At 49.7% G+C, this 19,306-nt stretch overlaps 1 protein-coding gene across 2 annotated transcripts in view; it reads right to left on the bottom strand.

Annotated features, from left to right (window-relative positions):
• The window catches only part of SKAP1 (src kinase associated phosphoprotein 1), a 235,089-nt gene that overhangs the window by 43,837 nt on the left and 171,946 nt on the right, over positions 1-19,306 (bottom strand). For both annotated transcript variants that reach the window (XM_054014447.1, XM_054014448.1), the window contains 5 exons: positions 10,782-10,862; positions 9,204-9,287; positions 4,435-4,559; positions 3,345-3,408; positions 1,683-1,868 (listed from right to left, as the gene is read on the bottom strand). In XM_054014447.1, coding sequence (XP_053870422.1) covers positions 1,683-1,868; positions 3,345-3,408; positions 4,435-4,559; positions 9,204-9,287; positions 10,782-10,862 — 540 coding nt within the window. The remainder of the gene's footprint in view (positions 1-1,682; positions 1,869-3,344; positions 3,409-4,434; positions 4,560-9,203; positions 9,288-10,781; positions 10,863-19,306) is intronic.

The following is a 19,306-nucleotide window of genomic DNA, read 5'->3' as shown; positions in this document are numbered from 1 at the left end:
ATGGGATGTAGTCAGAATGTTGGTTACAACCGGAAATGACCCGTGTCTGCTGATAGCGAGAGGGCAGAGTGAGGGCAGCCGGCTTCAGCAGTGTTACTGAGCATGCTCAGTACAAGCCAGGCAGCAAATCGGGGGAGGGGGCACGTGACCCCGCACGCCGCCCCCCCCCCCATGCGTCGTCTCTGGTTACACCACCACTTAGAGGCTCCAACTGCAATCCGGGCTCCGTCGCGCTCGGTGCTGCACATACACATAGCCCGAGACAGCCTCTGCCCCCGAGAGCTTCCAGGCTAAATAAACAATAGGCTGGCGTGAAAAACGGAGGCAGAGGGAAGTGAAGCAGCTCACCCAAGGTTTTGCAGCAGGTCAGTGGCACAGCAAGGAACAGAATCTATCCAGTGTTGCAGCCACCTCTGCCTTGCGGCCAAACGGCTGAGCACAGCCCCTTATGCCCGAGAGTTTGGGCTCTTTATTGTTGCCTGGTGGAACTCCCTGGCGTCTTTCATTTAGTTTTTAAAATCACTAAAAATGCAAAGCTCCAAAAAAAAAGGAAACAAGGACCTAATTTTCATGCAAATGCTCCGAGCCAAGGGGAAGACGGAGCTGGGGTGGGGGGGGGGAGAGAGAATAAAAAAGAGACAATGGCAGAATTGTTTCCGACTAGAATATCTTCCAACTATCTCGAGGCGGCCTCAGTAGCTCTTGAAATCGGAACAAGAGGAGAGGAAGCTGGAGCAAACCAGGGTAGGGTATAAATCAGCAGCGGTGGTAAAGCAGCCGCTCACCCTGGGATCCTTGGAAATGTCTCTCTGGTTCCCTGAGCAGGAACAATTGTTAACGGGGCTAGGTGAAGAACGCAGGGTCCGTCTCCACCACGGCCAGGGGTACGAACGGCCGCTTGTGTAGCTGCACCAGCGCGAGCGGTTCTCTTGCTAATAGCAGAAGTGAGGATGCACAAGCCCGCCTGACTCCTCCAGCGAACGGACATGCTACCGCAGCCAAATCAACTCCAAGGAATAACGGTGCACCCAGGCACCTCTCCAGCCTTGCCACACTTGACAGCAGGCTCCGGGGCAGGTCCCATGGTGCTTTTTTATGGTCAGGAACAATGCAGAGGGCATTGCCCTTCTGAACTGTACAACTCTGCACTAGGAGGGCTGCTCCCGAGTTCCTCAACCGGCCGCTACAGCTTGGTTCACTCCCATGCGTGGTGCACCTTTGGCAAGCGAAGCAAGTCTTTAATTGCACTATATGTTGTCCCTTGCAAGACCAGAAGCTGCATCACGGTTACAGATCCTAAGCCCGCCAGAAGGGACCACTGCGACCATCCCACAGAATGCAGGCCAGAGACGACTCCTTTGAGCCCAGCAATGTGTCGGTTAAATTAGAGCACACGTTTCAGACACTGACCTTGATTTACGAGACTCCAAGTCCCAGAGAAGCCACAGCACTGGGAGAGAAACGGGTTAACTCTCATGGTCTGCGGTGGACCAAGCTGAACACAGCTGGGAAAAGCCACGTAGGTCAGAACACGTTATATTCAGTGGAACCGTTCCCATGAAACAACCCTTTTTACTCCAAAGAAAGTGGTTTGTTGAGGGGATGTCAATACCCCTCTGCTGCGTCTGCAGCCCATTGCAAGTGGCCAGGGTGTTTCTTCACCCGATCGCTCGGCTGCTCACCTGGTAGAACCTCATAGATGTCCTCGTCCTCCTCCCCACTGGCCGCTGCCACCTCCTCCATGTTGAGGTTATTGTGGGATTTCGCGTTTGGCGAGCCAAAGCCGTCGATGTCATCGTAAGCTTCTTCCTCCTCCTCTTCCTCTTCCTCCTCCTCCTCATCGTACGGGATGGTGAGGGAGCTCATGTCTGGCAGGAGGAACGATGAAAAGAAAGGAATGAATCGAAGGAAAACAAAAACCACCGCGTTAAATGCTGGTGCTTCCGTCATGGGCTAAAATCTACCAGAAAAGTCAGGCAACCATCCTGCAGTGCTCACCATCCATCCTGGTCTGCAATAACACAGAACCGGGGGCGGGGGGGGTGCCCCCTTTTAAGGTCCATAGGTGTCTGGGGAGACTGACCTCAGCGGAGCACCGAGGAAAGGAAACGTGGTCAGTGGACTTGTCTCGGACAATGTAATGGAACGGATTTGCCAGCAGGGCCAAGGTTTTAACCGACAGACTGGACATTATTGTAGGATAGAGTGCACTAAAGCTGCCTTCCCTCTTTAGGAGGTTCGCACGTCTCAGGCTAGCTTCTGGTCTCAGCTGTGCTGCTGTAAATCTGGAGTAGCTTCTGTGAAGTCAGAGAAGCAACTCCAGATTTCCACCAGCATCGCTGAGCTCAGAATCTGGCCCTTAGTGGTAAGTCACATGCATGAACCCAGAACAGGCCCATCCCTGTTTTTCAAGTTCTACTCCAACTTCTTGCAAAAAATAAAAAAATCACAATGGTTGGTTCTCTCGGGAGCAGAGATATAGAGTGAAATTGGCAGCCCTTGTCCTTCAAACAACAACAGCGTCTTTCTCTCCACCAACAAAAGCTCACAGTCCAGTAAGCGATGCTGGATGACTGGGCCCTTTCCCCCCTATTCCAGTCTCCCTCCTCGTATGTTCGGCTGCGCTAGCTGATTGTGGGACAACTGGATAGGGTCAATAGCCCGCTCTGCCCAGGGACGACTGCATCGCTCTCTCTACCATATTTGATTACAACTCCTACACCCCACGGTCAGTGCCAACCCCCCGGACTGGCCAGCAGAGGGTGCCGTAAGAGCAGGCATTCAGCAACCCACTCAGTGAAGTTAGACCGGTGAAAAGTCATAACGAATTAGATTTGAACCCCCCATGTTCTTTGCCCCGCGCCAATGGGCTGCATCGGCCACATCCTATTCATTTGGGCGCCTTCGTTTATTGCGGAGAAGAGTTTAAGGGCATCAGTGCCAGGAGGAGAAGCAGAGTGGAAGGATTTGCTAGTGGTAAAAGCCCGGGACCAAGAGAGGAGACTAGGTCTAGTCCCAGGTCTGAGGGGGAATATTGTCTGGTTTTACAGCTGGGGACTGGGAATCAGGATTCCCGGGTTCTTTTCCCAGCTCGGACACCGACTTGCCCTCTGACCTTAGACCTCTCTCAACTTTTCCATCTGTATAATGGGGATAACAATAATATAGATACCCACCCTGGGGGCTGTGAGGTGTAATTCCTCAGTATTTGGGGAGTTCTTTGAGATCCAGGGATGGAGGCAGCTAAAGAAGTGCAAAGCTGTCTGCAGATAATGGCCCCGGGCTGTCTGAATGAACAGTAAAATCAAGCACATTGGCTACAGCGCTCCCCGATAGCTACTCACCCTTTAACAGAAACTGGATCTGATCCACCCAGTCTTTCGCCTCTGCAGGACTGGAAGCTGTAAACTAGGGAGGGAATTCATTTGTTAGGTCATTAATGTTTTAAGCAGAGGTCGTGTAGACAAGCTCCTAGAGCAGGGGCCTCCGGGATTCTATTTTTGGCCCAGGGAGCTAGTTTAGTGGTTCGAGCAGGTGACTAGGATTTAGGACAACTGGGTTCTGTTCCTGGCTCTGCCCCTCACCCACTGCGTGACCTTGGGTCACCTCTCTATGCCTCTGTTTCCCCATCTGTAAAATGGGGATAATGCTGCTGACCCACTGCAGAGAAGGTTGTCAGGCCTCATTCATGATTCAAGTGATTTGGTCTCATCAGATAAGTGGTGTTATTATTGAGTTTGAACCACAACTCCCTGGAAATGCACGTAAGTTCAGATCCAAACTTTACGGCTTGGATCATTTCTATGACAGCACTTTCCAGACTTCCCCCCGAAGCCCAGGGAACTGGAGTCCTGGTTTAACCCGTTCCAACCAGCGTGAAGGCCGTTTGTGACATTCCTTTTACAACTAGACCTTCCAGACCCAACTTCTCTGTTGCTTTGCAGCTTGCATTCTCATTTACCACTGGGCCAGATGAGGGTAAAGTGCTTTGGTTCTGCTTGCGTTTTATACCTGCTTTGTACCGGTATAGAGAGCCGTACAAGATGCACGGCTGTGGAGAAGCAGACTAGCCAATCGGCAACGGAGGTCAGCGTTGCTGCCGGTTGTCGATCTTGTCAAAGCAGGACCGCTTGAACACCGTGCAGCAGTTCACACTTGGAAAGGTCTGGGTCCAGATGAGCTTTCAAGAATGAGGGGCACCAAAACCTTCCGGCCTTGTTTCTCTGGCCACGGATTCGGGTTTGGGGGATGATGACATGGAAAAAAGGTCTCACCCCACTCAGACATTCAGACACACCAGACCAGGCAGACTATACAGTAAATAGCAACATGCCCAAGTTCACGCCGTTGTATGATATGCGCAGCGTTCTCACGCTCAAAGCAGCCGGGGCTCGGAGAGCACAGAAAAAGGACCATTTCTTCTATTGATCCTACCTCGTAGCTGCGTTTGCCGGGGCTCATGAGTTTGAAACAGGATTCTCTTCGGGAGTCTTTGCGCAGGTGGAAAGCCAGCTGGGCACTGTAGCTCTCAATGGGAAAATTCCCTTTCGGTTGCTTGCCTACAATGATAAATAATAATATTGGCTTTGTGTGGCTGCAGCACCTTTCCTTGAAGGCGCTCACAGTGCTTCACAGAAGGGGTGTTTCGCTCATTTCACAGATGTGGGAAACTGAGGCACAGAGCCGTGACCTGCCCAAGGGGTCTCAGCAAGTTCAGTGGGAAATGGGCAGAAAGCCCCCTGGTGTGAGCATCTGTATCCCCAGGAGAAGGAAGGGTTGTAGCATTTTCCCTGTTAGGTGAAGGACCAGCAAAGCGGAGGCCCTGCTAACAACACTTACAGGACTGTAAGAGCAAAGGAAAGGTTGTTAGGGTCACATGGATACACAAGACGAGCTGCCTGTAATGAAGCAGAGACCTGGGTGTACTTGGGGAAATATGATACAAACAGTTATTCCGCTGCTGGTCGAGGATTAACGGCTTGCTGCATACGAAGAGAAAGAAGAAACTATTTAGCGAGGCCTTTGACAATTTGCCTCTGGAAACTTGGAGACGTGCAGACATGTGCACATATTGGATCAGATCCTCGGCTGGGGTGAACTGACATAGCTCCACTGATGTCAACAGAACTTCACCAAATATACACCGGCTGCGGATCCCGCCCCTCATTTCCTTATTGTAACTGGCCACTAGCTGGTTTCTTTTTACGTCAAGGGAGAGAGCACATCTAGTGGATACAGGAGAAGACTGGGAGTTTTATTCCTGGCTCTGCTACCGATTTTCAGGGAGGTCTTGGACAAGTCATGCCACCTGCCTGTGACTCAGTTTCTCCATCTGTAAAATGAGGGTGGTGATACACAGTATCATAGCACTGTAGGACTGGAAGGGACCTCGATAGATCATCTAGCTTAGTCTCCCTGCACTGAGACAGGACTACATATTATCTAGACCATCCCTGACCATAGGCGCCAACTCCGTGGGTGCTCCGGGGCTGGGGCACCCTCGGGGAAAAATTGGTGGGTGCTCTACACCCACCGGTAGCTCCCCGCCCCGCCCCAGCTCACCTCCGCCTCCGCCCCTCAGCACGCCGCTGCGTCCTGTTACTCCCCACTCCCTCCCAGTGCTTGCGCCGCGAAACAGCTGTTTCGCGCTGCAAGCCTGGGAGGGAGGAGGGGGAACGCGGCACACTCGGGGGAAGAGGCGGGGCCGGGGCAGGGATTTGGGGAGGGGTCCAATAGGGGCAAGGAGGGGCACAGTTAGGGTGGGGACTTTGGGGGCAGGGGTGGAGTTGGGGTGGGGGTGGGGGCGCGAGCCCCTACCGGCGCAGAAAAAAGTTGGGGCCTGTGTCACTGACAGGTGTTTGTCTAACCTGTGCTTAAAAACCTTCAATGACGGAGATTCTACAACCTCCCAAGGTAATTTATTCCAGGGTTTAACTACCCTGACTGTTAGGAAGTTTTTCCTAATGTCTAACCTAAATCTCCCTTGCTGCAATTCAAGCCCATTACTTCTTGTCCTGTCCTCAGTAGTTAAGGAGAACAATTTATCACCCTGCTCTTTATAACAACCTTTTAGGTACTAGAAGACTGTTATGTCCCCGCTCAGTCTTCTCTTCTTCAGACTAAACAAACCCACTTTTTTCAATCTTTCCTCGTAGGTCATGTTTTCTAGACCTTTTATCATTTTTGTTGCTCTCCTCTGGACTTTCTCCAGTTTGCTGAGCAGAGTGGGAGTATTTCTTCTTGCGTCTTGTTTACAACACCTCTGCTAATATATTCCAGAATCACGTTAACTTTTTTTGGCAACAGTATTACATTGTTGACCCATATTTAGTCTGTGATCCACTAGAACCCCCAGATCCTTTTCTACAGTACTCCTTCCTAGGCCGTCATTTCCCATTCTGTATTTGTATTGCATTGTATTTGTATTTGTGCAATTGATTATTCCTTCCTAAGTGTAGTACTCTGCACTTGTCCCGATTGAATTTCATCCTATTTATTTCAGATCATTTTCCCAGTTTGTCAAGATTATTTTGAATTCTAATCCTGTCCTCCACAGTGCTTGCAACCCCGCCCAGCTTGGTATCATCCGCAAACTTGACAAACGTACTCTCTTTGGCATTATCCAAATTATTTCTGAAGATATTGAATAGAGCCAGACCAGGACAGATCCCTGCGGGACCCCACTCGATACACCCTTCCAGCGTGACTGTCAACCATTGAGAACTACTCTCTGAGGTCACTTTTCCAACCAGTTGTGCACCCACCATATAATAGGTTAATCTAGGCTGTCTTTCTCTAGTTTGTTTATGAGACGATCACATGAGACAAAATCAACAGCCTTACTACAACTGAGATAGATCACATCTGCTGCTTCCCCCACCTATCCACAAGGCTTGTTACCCCGTCAAAAGAAGGATATGAGCTTGGTTTGACATGATTTGTTCTTGACAAATCCATGCTGTTACTTATCACTGTATTTTCTTCTAGTTGTTTACAAATGGGTTGTTTGATTATTTGCTCCATTATTTTTCCGGGCACCAAAGTGAAGCTGACTGGTCTACAATTCCCTGGGTTGTCCTTATTCCCCTTTTTATAGATAGGTGCTATATTTGTCCTTTTCCAGTCCTCTGGGATCTCTCCCGTCCTTCATGAGTTCTCAAAGACAACTGCTAATGGCTCAGAGATCTCTTCAGCCAGATCCTTAAGTACTCTGGGATGTATTTCATCAGGCCCTGCTGTCTTGAAGACATCTCATTTGTTTAAGCAATTCTTAACTTGTTATTTTCCTGTTTTAGCCTCAGCTCCTCCCCACTGACACTGATGTTCATAGGCGCCCGGGGCTGGAGCACGCAAGGAAAAATATTAGCAGGTGCTTAGCCCCCAGCGGCAGCCAAGTTCCCTCCAGCGCCTCCCACCTGCCGGCGGCCCCACTGATCAACTCCTCCCCCACCTTCCCAGCGCTGTTCCGCGGCATGCAGGAGGTGCTGGGAGGTAAAGGGAGGAGCGTGGATGGGGCGTGCTCAAGGGGCGGGATGAGGCAGGGTAGGGGTGGGGCCTGGGGAGAAGGGGTGGAGTGGGGGTCAAGTGGGGGCACCCCCCCGGGTAGAGAGGAAGTCGGCACCTATGGCCATGTTAGTTGCCAATCACTGCTAACTTTTTTGGTGAAAACTGAAACAAAAATGGCCTTTAACACTTCGGCCATTGCTGGATTTTCTGTTATGGTCTTTCCTTCCTCATTGAGTATAGCGCCGACCCTGTGGTTGGTCTTTCTCCTGTTTCTTACTGTAAAATGTTTCTCCTTTATGTCCCTGGCTAGTTTAATCTCATTTTGTGCCTCAGCTTTTCTAGTTTTGTCCCTACATGTTTGCGTTGGTTTTTTATATTCATCCTTTGTAATTTGACCTAGTTTCCACTTGTCGGGGGATTCTTTTTTGAGTTTCAGGTCGTTGAAGATCTGGGTAGACCAGAGTGGTCTCTTACCCTACTTCTTATCTTTCCTATGCATTAGGATAGTTTGCACTTGTGCCTTTAATAGTGTCTCTTTAAAAACAGACCTACCCCTTTGGGTGACTGGGGTGGCAAAGGTTAATCTTGTTAACGTGCTCTGAGATCCTCAGAAGAAGGGTGCTAGAGAAGGACAAAATCATCCCCGTCAGTGAGAGTCAGCGGATGTTCTTTTTGTCTTAACAGCAGAAGAGTCATCATGAAACGAAGAATATGATGTGCGTGCGTTAAAGCTGTCAGCATGCAGTGTTTCTGGATGGGCGGAACTGTATAACGAAGCCCATATATCTAGCCATGCCAAACTCTGTTGGAGGTATTAGCTGTGTGTTTATATGTACCTGATGGACCATAACTGCAAAATATTTATATACACTGACACATGGATTATATACAGTCACTTGGGGAGTTAAAGCCCAGCTGATGCCTAATGGAAAACTTGGTTCAGTATTTTATTTACACAGTTCCACTCCTGTGTTTCTCTTCTCTCCTTCTTCACCAATAAGTATATTGAAATAAAACAAGGCCAAGATCTTTCTAAATATGCCTGCTGCTGATGCCTCATCTGGTATCAATCACCCTCGGGCACATCATCATTATTTACCAGCTGGGTGAAATGAGAAGTCGGAACTTCAGGTGAGAAACCAACAGACAGCAGGAAGCAATGGACTCTTAAGGAAACCAGGAGTGAGATATGAATCGTAAGAAGAACTGGGCATCTTTGAAAATGGCAGCAAAACGAAGAGGAGGAAATTGGTGCACAGGCGTAATTATTAACCTGTGGAACTTGCTGCCACAAGACATCATTGAGGCTAAGAGCTTAGCAGGGTTAAACCTTCCTCCAGAGATTAGTGATTTGTATGGCTAATGAGAACATTCACAGCTACATAAGAGGGGATGAAAAACAGAAGGGATATCAACCTTCCTGCAAGGCATAAGCCAGCTAGCATCTAGCACAGTAGAACCTCTAGACAATACTGTAATACAAATAACAGAAAATGACAGGATTCAATAGCGCAAACTAAGGAATGACTCCAATTCGTTGGGGCCAAATTTTTCCCCTGAAGCCCCAGGGACTTCCAGAGAGAATGTTCTGCAATTATCTCCCTATGAGGCTCCCGCCCTGTCTCGTCCCAGCCCACTTGAGCACCCAGCCACCAGACGCGGCTTGGAGAACACAAGGCCAGTGCTTTGCCGCTTACTTTTTTCATTTGCATAGTACAGAAAGGTCCTTTTGTTGAGGACGCACCATCGCTTCTGCCACTCCGAGCCAAAGAAACCATGGTCTGTGAGGAAACGGGAAAGAAAGCGGGGGTTAAGAGCACGGCGGGAAAGGTCTCATGGTCTCTTTTGTGTATTTATAGTCAGTATAAGCCCTCCGTCCCTGCACAATCTCTCACAGCATCAGGGAGCTGGAATCGAGTCAACTCTCAGAACTGAGCACTAGATACGGTGCTGATGACGACCCAAGACTCTGTCCCACGCCTTTGACCCCCGATGTCTTCACTAGGAAAAAAGGTGTGTTCTTAACCCAGTTTAGCTACCACATGGTAACTAAGGCTAGGTCTACACTACCCGCCTGAATCGGCGGGTAGAAATCGAGCTCTCGGGGATCGAATTATCGCATCTCGTCGGGACGCGACAATCGATCCCCGAATCGACGCTCTTACTCCACCAGCGGAGGTGGGAGTAAGCGCCATCAACGGGGAGCCGCGAAGGTCGATTTTGCCGCCGTCTTCACAGCAGGGTAAGTCGGCTCCGATACGTCGAATTCAGCTACGCTATTCGCGTAGCTGAATTTGCGTATCTTAAATCGACCCCGCCCTGTAGTGAAGACCTGCCCTTGATGAGGTAAAAGCCTAGTGAAGACAGGCAGTTTGTAGCTGGCGTTAGCAAGTCAAAGCAAACCTTCGTCTCCTGCACCATCTCTTCCTCGACCTGCTGACGTGTATGAAAGCTACAAATGCGTCGTCTTCCCTAAGATTTCACCCCGTGGGAGCTAACCTGAGTGAAGAACCCACCTTTTTTTCCCTAGTGAGGACAAGGCCTTAATGGTTAATCCCATTTCTGGGCTTTGCTCTTTGAGCAGAATGACGACCTGCATAAGGTGCACCCTTTGTTACTTATGATGCCTAAACAAAACCTGAGAGATTCCACACACCCCTCCCTGCAGAAAAGATTTTTTTCTTGCTTGTTCTTCACCTTGAGAACAATTAAGAGTTCAAATCTTATTCACCCCATTTTTGTGGGAGAGATCCTTGGATGACTCATACTACGGTGGCGAGTTCTCCTGGCTCTTAGGTGGTGTTGAATCTTTAATGAAGAGAGCTTTCCTCCCACGCACTTTACTTAAATACAGTAGGTATTAACAGGGAGTAATGGCTGGGTTTTTTGGAAACACCCAAGTGATTTAGGTGCATACCTCCACGGGCTTTCATCAGGAGGTGAGTTCCTAAATCACTTGGGTGATTTTTCAAAAATCCCACCCATAGTATTTTAAATCACCTGACTAAAAGTCTTTCCCTTTCGGTTTATCGGGTGCCATCTTGGTATGGCTGCTGTCATGAACCTATTCAGTTCTCCAGTCATCCGCAGAGACAAGATTTGAATTTGCAAAGTAAAAGACAAGCAGCAAATAAACCTTTTTCACCCCCACAACCACAACCACCACCCACTCTCGGACTTATTTATATATCATCATTACGCAGCATAAATAAAGGGGCATAAACCCACCCACCCTGCTTTGTAGGTCACCTTAAACCGGTTTATTTGACTGTTACCTCTGGACCTCTTCTCCAAGTAGCCTTGCTTCAAAACTGTCCCCAGCTCTTGAGCAGGTTTCTGTATGCCATCCTCTGACCCTAAAGAGACCAAAGCAAAGTCTTGTGAAATACACAAAAGATTTCCGATCTACGGGCTGCGCTCTGCCTCGAGCAGGCATCACCATAGACACACAGTGCCTGGCCAAACGTCTATGCAACCAATGTGCACGCACACACATGCACGACCTGGACTCACATACGAACCCTTCTGTACGCGTCACACCCGAATTGGATACTCCAGCCCACTAGAAGGTGTCAACAGATCTTTTCCAAACTATGAGGCATCCGAGCACTGACATCAGTTTTTATCATAGGAAGCTGCTCTAAGAGCTCGCAACGAACCTTGTTGGACCAAACTTTATTGAGGTTATCGAGATGTCCACCCATCTGCCTCCACTAGGGCTTTTTAATGTCACCGTACATGAGGGAGGCAGAGGGACGGGGGCAGAAAGCAGGAGAAACACGGTAACACACAGACCACCAAGTCTGCCGGGGGAATTTTACAGGTAGAAAACAAAGGAAGCACTAAGGGAGAATATTGCAGGAGTCGCCCAAGACATAGCACCGTACTGCAGAACATCCATCGCTAACCCCGAACACCAGTGTCAACAGCCACGCCTACGGTTCATGCACATGCACCCGTTCGTTTTGCCGCTCGGCTCCTTCGATCTCATGCGCTTTTATTGTGCCCAACCCTGTCGTTTCAAAGTACCCCCCGCAAAAATTAAAGTCCGGCGCCTCTCCGGCAGCATCCCAGACGGCACCTTTCCCGTCATCTCCATTGCGATCTTAAGCGGGGTGCTCTCTTTTGGGTCCTCTTGCTTTCGCACCAATGAGCCCACCCTGCCCTGCGCTTTGCGCAGCTATTCTGCCCGGGTGTCAGTGTCTGCATAAGGGGTTGGGCACCAGAGAAGTGTCCACATTGACTACAGGGACATCACTCATTTAGGGCCTGATCCAAAGCCCGGCGGAGTCAGCAGGCGTCCTTCCATCAGGCTCTGGGCTAGGCCCTAGCAAGAGGAGGATCAGGACCACTAGCCGTGCTGCCGTCACCCTGGGACGGACAGAGATGGCACTTGGGGCCCACGAATCCTGGAGCTGCACGCTCCCACCTGCCTTGGAGATCTAGAAATATGGGGGTGACTCAGCCGTGAGCTCCCCTAACAGCCCTCTTCCGTGCCCAGAAGGTCTTGGCTGGAGTGGATCGTCTGTGAGCAGCTAGTGATGGTCCCCACACCAGCCTCCCAGGGGTAGCCCTCCAGCAGGGCTACCCCAAAAGGCTAAGGCTGGTTCTGGGGGCAGAGCCGTTCATGTCAGGCGCTAAGCCCCTGGCCCCCAGTGAGAGCTCCGGGGTTGTCAGCAAGTTGTAGGAGGCTTTTGCTACCTGGCAGGATCAGACTCGTTATTCCAGAAGGGTCGATCGCGATCATCTAGAGGGACCTCCTGCACATCTCGGGCCGGAGACCCTCGCCCAGCGACTGGCATCCGGGCCAAACCCCTGGCGGGTTGCAAGACTTACGGAGGGGAGCCTGTGCCTTGCATCGCACTGTGAAACTGACCAGATTGAACCTCAGCCCCAAAATCCAGCCGGGAATTCCCCAGCCACTGAGCGCATCCCCCGCCCCACCACCGCCTTGGGTCTTAATAATTTGTGCTGAAACACAATAAAAAATGACTCACTGCACGCCACTAATCATCTCCCCAGTGCCTGAGCTTGGCAGCCTTTTAAGTATGAGTAACTTCCCAGAATCCCAGACCAGAAGGGTTGCTCCTGTTTTCTTAGCGTGTCTCTCTCCCGGCCCAATCCATCCCTGGTGTCAGCTCCCTCCTTTGCGGACTCTTTTCATTTTTGTGTTTTATAGTTTGCAAACTCGGGGGCTGCTATAAATCCCCGCCCACGGCTCTCGGCGTGAACGCCAGACACGAGAGCGGCATCAAAGGCACAAAGTCTGGTTTTGTACATACATCCTCCCCTACGTGGGCACCCCCTCTGTGCTCGTTATTACCTGGGAATCGGAGCCATCCGCAGGGGCAGATTCATAGTTTACACCAGGCGAGGATCTGGCTCCTAGGGTGAAGCTCAGCTCTGGGGAGAGGCCCATCGCTTAAATTCTAGTTTGAAGGCTTGAGTGGTGCATCGGCCTCACGTCGGCCCTCTGGCCAGGGGTGAATTTCACCCCTATTCAGTAGACCTGGCCTTTCCCCATGAAACAGAAAGGCGGCAAATTAAAACCAGAGTCAAGCAAATGTTTTTCCTGCGTTAACCCGTGGAACTCACTGCAGCAAGATACTGCTGAGGCACAGCAGGATTCAAAACCAAGACTGGACATCTGTTTGGAAGGGCTATAAGGCCTCAAGCTTCAGGGCATAACCGGACCGATAACTATTTGGTGTCCAGTGGAAATTTGGCACCTTCCTCTGACGCAGATGGTTATCCGGCACTGCCAGTTGCAGGATAGCTCAGTGGTTTGAGCACTGGCCTGTTAAACCCAGGGTTGTGAGCTCGATCCTTGAGGGAGCCATTTAGGGATCTGGAGCAAAAATCTGTCTGGGGATTAGTCCAGGTCCCTTCCAACCCTGATATTCTATGATTCTAAGACCCTGGACTGGTCTGACCCACTAAAGCAATTCTTATGTTTCTAAAGCGGGACATGGGGTCCTGCTGCAGGAAGCCCGTTATTGACATGGGGGCTGGCTGAACAGTTCTGATCAGAATCCACAACTTTCCAAGACACTGGGGTCGCTCAGAACCCTGGTGCAGGGGCCACCTGGCCTGGCCTCTCTGCTCCCCACCCACACAGGGAGCAGCGCTTTTGTTACAGATACATCATATGCTTTTCGCTTTGAGATGCTGAACTTCCGACTTGTAGAGAGAGAGAGAGAAAGAAAAAGGCACGGTAAGCATTTTTTTTTAAAATCGGAATCCAGGCCCCTTTCGTTAATGCAAATCTAAATGTCATTTTATGGGACATTTATAATTATGAAAACGGGCTGACGCTGCCTGGTACACAGGGGGAACCCGCAAGTATGAATATTACATTAGCGTGCCCGATGCCAGCTCACTGATCCCGCTGGCAGGAGCATAAAAAATGCTCGAGTGAAACTTTTATTTAGACGTTAAGATTCCAGGCCCCAGCGGGGTGACGCAGGCAGCCCCTGTGAGATCCCATCAGAATGAGCGTTTGAATTGAATTACCCAGGGGGAAAGGCAGGAGCGGCGAGCGCTGGTTTGCTTATTTAATTTCATTTACTTTCAGTACATTATCAGCATGGGGCTTCCCCGCCTCCCCCAAGAAACAAGGCTGCAGAGAAGGGTTGCCTGCATGTTCCAGGGGCCATCTGCAAGTTACAGATCTCTCTAGTCCGCTCTTGCCCTATGTGCTGGTCCTTCATGGGCAAGCAGAACCAGCACTGTCTTTTGCTGAGGTCTCCTGAGTCGAGGAGGATTCTGGGGAGCTATAAAGGGTCCATCAAACACATCCAAGAAGAGGGGAAAAAACAAGGCAGCATGGCCTAGGAGACTGAGCACAGGGCCGGGAGCCAGGATCATCCATGCATAACCCAGCTCCATCACTGGACTCATTGTAGCCGCATTGTGTCATGCTCTGCCTGTCTCTCTGCATGTACCTGTCGTCTCTTCTCTTGGATTGTAAGGATTTTGGGGCAGGGACCATGTTCTTGGTGTGTATCTGTACAGCGCCTATCGCAGTGGGGACCTGGTTCATGCCTGGGGCTCCTAGACACGACCGCAATACAACTAATAAATAATAACGCCTCTCTTTGGGCAAGACACACCTCCTTTCCGTGACTCAGTTTCCCCATCGGTAAAATAGGAATCGTGATACTTACCCTCCTTTGTAAATGCTTTGTGACTGCTTAGCTTATACACACACACACACACACACACACACACACACACCAACCACCTTGGAAACATTAAAGGCTAAATGCCCTTATGACTGCAGCACACAAGACAAACATTGCTGTCAGAACCTCCCGGATACAGCCCTCGTAACACACCCGGAGCCATACAGATGAAATCTGCGGCGAGGCATATTACTGCAGAGGACATGACAGTTCTGCACCCACTGCCCTATTGGGGGAAACACAGAGACGCATTTTCTCCCTCCAGACTTGGTTACTGGAGGCAACAGGTTCAAATCCCCCCTTGCCGATGATGAGTGATATGGACTGCAGAGTGCGGGGGCTAGATGAGGACTGGCAGGGAACACTGAGGCAAGGTGGGCATAGAGGGTGGGGATTACCCTGGGAGGGGAGCCCAGAGAGTGGGGATACTGCCAGGGGGCCGCACCCAAGGGAGACGGGCAGCGGGGTCCGGGAGGGACACGGGCCCAGCGACAGTGGGACATTGGCCTGCAGAGGGCGCTCCAAGGCTGGCGAGCTAATTCCCATACCGCACCAGCAGGAGGCGCCACAGGGGTGAGTCCCGCATCGCTACAGGGACATTCGCTGCACTGTAGCAAAGGCCACATGGCAAGTCGCTGCCTGGCAAGCTGGTGCGCTGTAGACTCACAGCCTGGCTTGCCATTAGCTGCGTCGACTAGCCCGAAACGATAGAGAAGTTAGCCCCTCCTTTGGCAACTGGCCCAAGGATTAACATTCCCTGTTAAAAATGTGCATCTTAATTTCATCTGAGATGGGGATCTGTGCTCACACCAGACACTCCCCCCCCTTCTCTTAGAAATCCCATCCCAGGCGTCACGGTAGCTACAGCCAAACAGGCCTGGAGGACACGGTAGCCCTCACGCTCCCACGTTACCTGCACGTTCAAAGGCAGGGAACGTGGAGACGTTGCTATTGCATCAATTCCTGAGCGTTTGTCATTCCTGCTCCCTCACTTCAGGTTGACGTGCTGAGCCCGGAGCCTGCTCCTAGGCACTGTCCTGAGAGCAACCTTATTAAAATAAATCTAGAGGTGGGATTTTCCAAAGCGCTCGGCAGTGACCTACCGACTCCCATTGCAGTCAGTGGGAGTTTGGCTGTTGAGCAGAGTTAGGACTGTGGTAGCAACTTTGCCCACTCGTACGACGGGATTTGACGGTAAATGGGTCTACAAGCATGGCCGCTTACACGGACCTCACTGCAGTATTTGGGACCATTGCTGTAAGATACTGTGGAGTATCAAACCCCTCTTTCAGTCAGCATCTTATGGGCCCCCATATAAGAGGGTGAGTCTCCCCTTATTTAAGCTACTGACCCTCCATCTCTCTCAAACTCAAGAGGGTTCTGTAGGAGGCCCCATGTTGCTAAGACAAAGGCCCATGGAGGATGGTGGTCCATAAAGCCCTCCTTGGTGACCTGCAGAATGGAGCACCTGGTGAGTCAAGCAGCAGGTGTGTGTGTGTGTGTAGAAAACAGATGATGAGGGAAGAGGGGGCTCACGAGAGGCCTTCTTTCTCACAAAGCCATTCGCAAGATGAAGACGCTGGAGAGCCAGAGTTAAGTAGACAACCCTGGACCTGGTGTAGTTCAACTGAAGTCAGCAGAGTTACACCAGTAAAAGAACATGGTTTAACGAGTGGCACGCAAAAATCTCCTGCAAATTTCATGCAAGCTTGCTGGTTGAAAACGGCATCATGTTGGCCTGTGTTCTCTGCACCCCCAAGCTCATCTCTTGCACCTTTTCCTTGCCCTCCACCATTCCTTTGTTTAATCAAAACATCAGCTTCATGTCCCCTGCTTTCTCTTTCTTCTCTCCTTCTGCTGCTCCTCATCCCATTGTTCTCTTTAGTCTCTCTCTTCCTCCTTGCCCTGTGTTCTCTTGTAGTCGTGCTTCTCTCTCAGTCTCCCAGCTCGGGAACTTGATCTAACTTTTCAGTGCCTTGAAAACTTAGAATTGTTTATAAAAAAAAAAAAAGGAATGAAATGAGCAACTGTTTCACAGAAAATGGGAAACTAAACAATTGTCAGTGTGCATCATCTGAAATAGATCTTGTGCCAGACTAATTGTATTGCTTTTTTTGTTTTGTTTTTTAAGGAGGTTAATAAGAAAGTAGATGAAGCGAAGGCAGTGGAGGTGATTTACTGGGGCTTCAATAAGACTTTTCATAAGAGGCTAGTAAGTCAAGTTCAAAGGACAGGCATCTACCTTAGGATAGCTACCTGGAATGAAAGTTGGCCGATAACCAAGGTGCAGTTTACATTCAAAGGCAGCAAATCACATGGAGGAAGTTATCAAATGAAATTTCCGAGGGCTCAGACGCGGGTCCTGTTCTCTTCAATTACAAAACCTAACATATTGCATGGTATCCCAATTTGCAATGCTGTTTTTTGATGGATTGTTTGCATTCAGACAAGTTTGCATTCAAAATCGGAGACAGGTCAAGAAAAAAGGGTCCTCGGGGGGACGTGACAGCAGAACTGGCCACGGTGCGAGTTTAAACATTTTCTTTTAAAGCATCTGCTACCGTCCACACTTAAGCCTGGATTCAAGGCTAGATGGCTTATGGCAATTTCTGTGTTCCTATGACAACTCTTGACATAAAGGACTAAATGCTAGTCCCACTGAAGTCATCTTAGGAAGTTACAAACCCACCGAAGAATGGAAGATTGTCCTAATGGAACAATGCTATGCTTTGAAATTCTTGTAGATGCCACATAGTTATTGGCATAATATCGGTAGATCGTAAAGACAGCCCGCCAGAGACAGACCTCTATCTAGAGAGCTAGCTAGTTAGTGTAGGTTTTCCTAAGGAGTCTATGACTGACAATGAAACAAAACAGAACAGACAGAATTCCTTGATTTCAGATGGGACTGGTACTGACCTGGGCCATGTAGGGAGACTTTCAGTGTCTGTTATGCTGCCTGGAAAATTTCACAGCAAGTCTGAAGTTAAACCAACTTTGCAAAAAGCAAAAATGGAATCCAGAAAGGAGGCAGCGCCTTTGGTCCAAAAGTTTCCATCCAAACCACTAAGTCTATAATTGCAAAATAAAAAACACTAAATCTCACTATCTATTTGCACAGCTCATTAGCTCAGGGCTCACACTCAGCAAAGAGGGAGGGTGGAAAAAAAAAAAAACCACCACAACCCTTTCGGCACCAAGTACCTTTTGGAAGTTGCTATGGAAACCAGCCCTTTACTCCGGCTTTGCAACTGAGACTTGCACATTTCTGCTCTGGTGGGTTTGTTCGTCTGTCCATCCGTCCGAGGACTTTTTTTTTTAACAAGTCTTCTTTTTATATATACATATATAGAGAGAGATATCTCGCTCCCCTGTTACTTCTCTCCCCCAAACATAACATTATGTCAGCCACTCGACCTGCTGTGCTACTGGGACAGCATGATTTACAACGTGAAAAGGGAAAACCTAAATCATCACAGAATGAAAACATTAAAGTTAATGCCTCACAAGTGAGGAATTTATTACCATTAACTCCAATAAACAGTTATAAACCACCCGTCCTTTCCTGTCCACGCACAGGGACACTGACGCAGGGACTTCATTATTGCTCAACTTTTTCTTCTTCTTCACTAGACCAGTCATGTGTGCTCCAATTGGCCACCATTTATTGTTAACTGGACTGGCTCATTTTCCGGGGACTGAAGAAGGCATGAAGGCCTCATCCATTTCGTTTCGCGGGCGGCTCGGTGCAGATGGATGGAAGAAAAAAGTTCACGAGACGTGCCGCTCGATGGGTTTATTTAAACGCCACTGAAATATATGCTTGACAAAAGCCAACTCTCACCCAGGCCCCGTACGTCATTACTCAAAAAGTCTGATGTATAAGTAACAACATATGGGCAAGCTGTGAAGTTACACCGGATACCAGCTCGCTTCAGGGGGCACTTGGCCAAATATTTGCTTCTCACTGAGGTTCCACCACCACCTTGGAAACCGGAGCCTGAAATCTGAGGCCTTACTGAATTTTTTCTCTCACCCCATCTCACAGGAGCAGAGAGGAACTTGCAGTTCCCTGTATAGTACCCTCTCTCCAAGGAAAAGCATGTAATAAGAAGGTTATTAATTATTGACCAACGCCCAAGGTCTTTCCTCAGTTAAAAACGCCCATTGGCTTCCACTGGAGTTTAGGATCTGACCCCTCATCATCATACATGCCCGGAGTTGGTTACTGGAGGCTTGCTCACAATTAAGGCTGAACTGAGCTCAGGTCTACCAGCGTCTGGTCTGCAGAGGTACCCCGGGATTGGGCCCCTCAATAAACACAGGTAACGCCTGCACACCCCATATCCATTAGCTATTCTTTGTACTGTGGTAGCACACAGCAGCCCTCAGTCATGGACCGGGACTCCCACGGTGCGAGGTGCTGTACAAGCACAGAACAAAAGGCTGATCCTGGACGATTGCCTCTCGTACCCTCTCCCCCACGTCTGCTTTGGGGCTCTTTGGAACCATTTCTCCTCTCCTTTCCCCTGGTGCCGATCAGGACCAGCTCAGCTGAGGAGACCAGAGACAGACCCACAGTCTCTTGGTACCCTGTCCGTAAAGGAGAAAGAGTC

Source organism: Malaclemys terrapin, chromosome 25, assembly GCF_027887155.1.
Source record: "Malaclemys terrapin pileata isolate rMalTer1 chromosome 25, rMalTer1.hap1, whole genome shotgun sequence".
Taxonomy (NCBI): domain Eukaryota; kingdom Metazoa; phylum Chordata; order Testudines; family Emydidae; genus Malaclemys; species Malaclemys terrapin.
The sequence above is the reverse complement of the archived record's forward strand: the minus strand, read 5'-3'. Positions and strand labels throughout refer to the sequence as shown.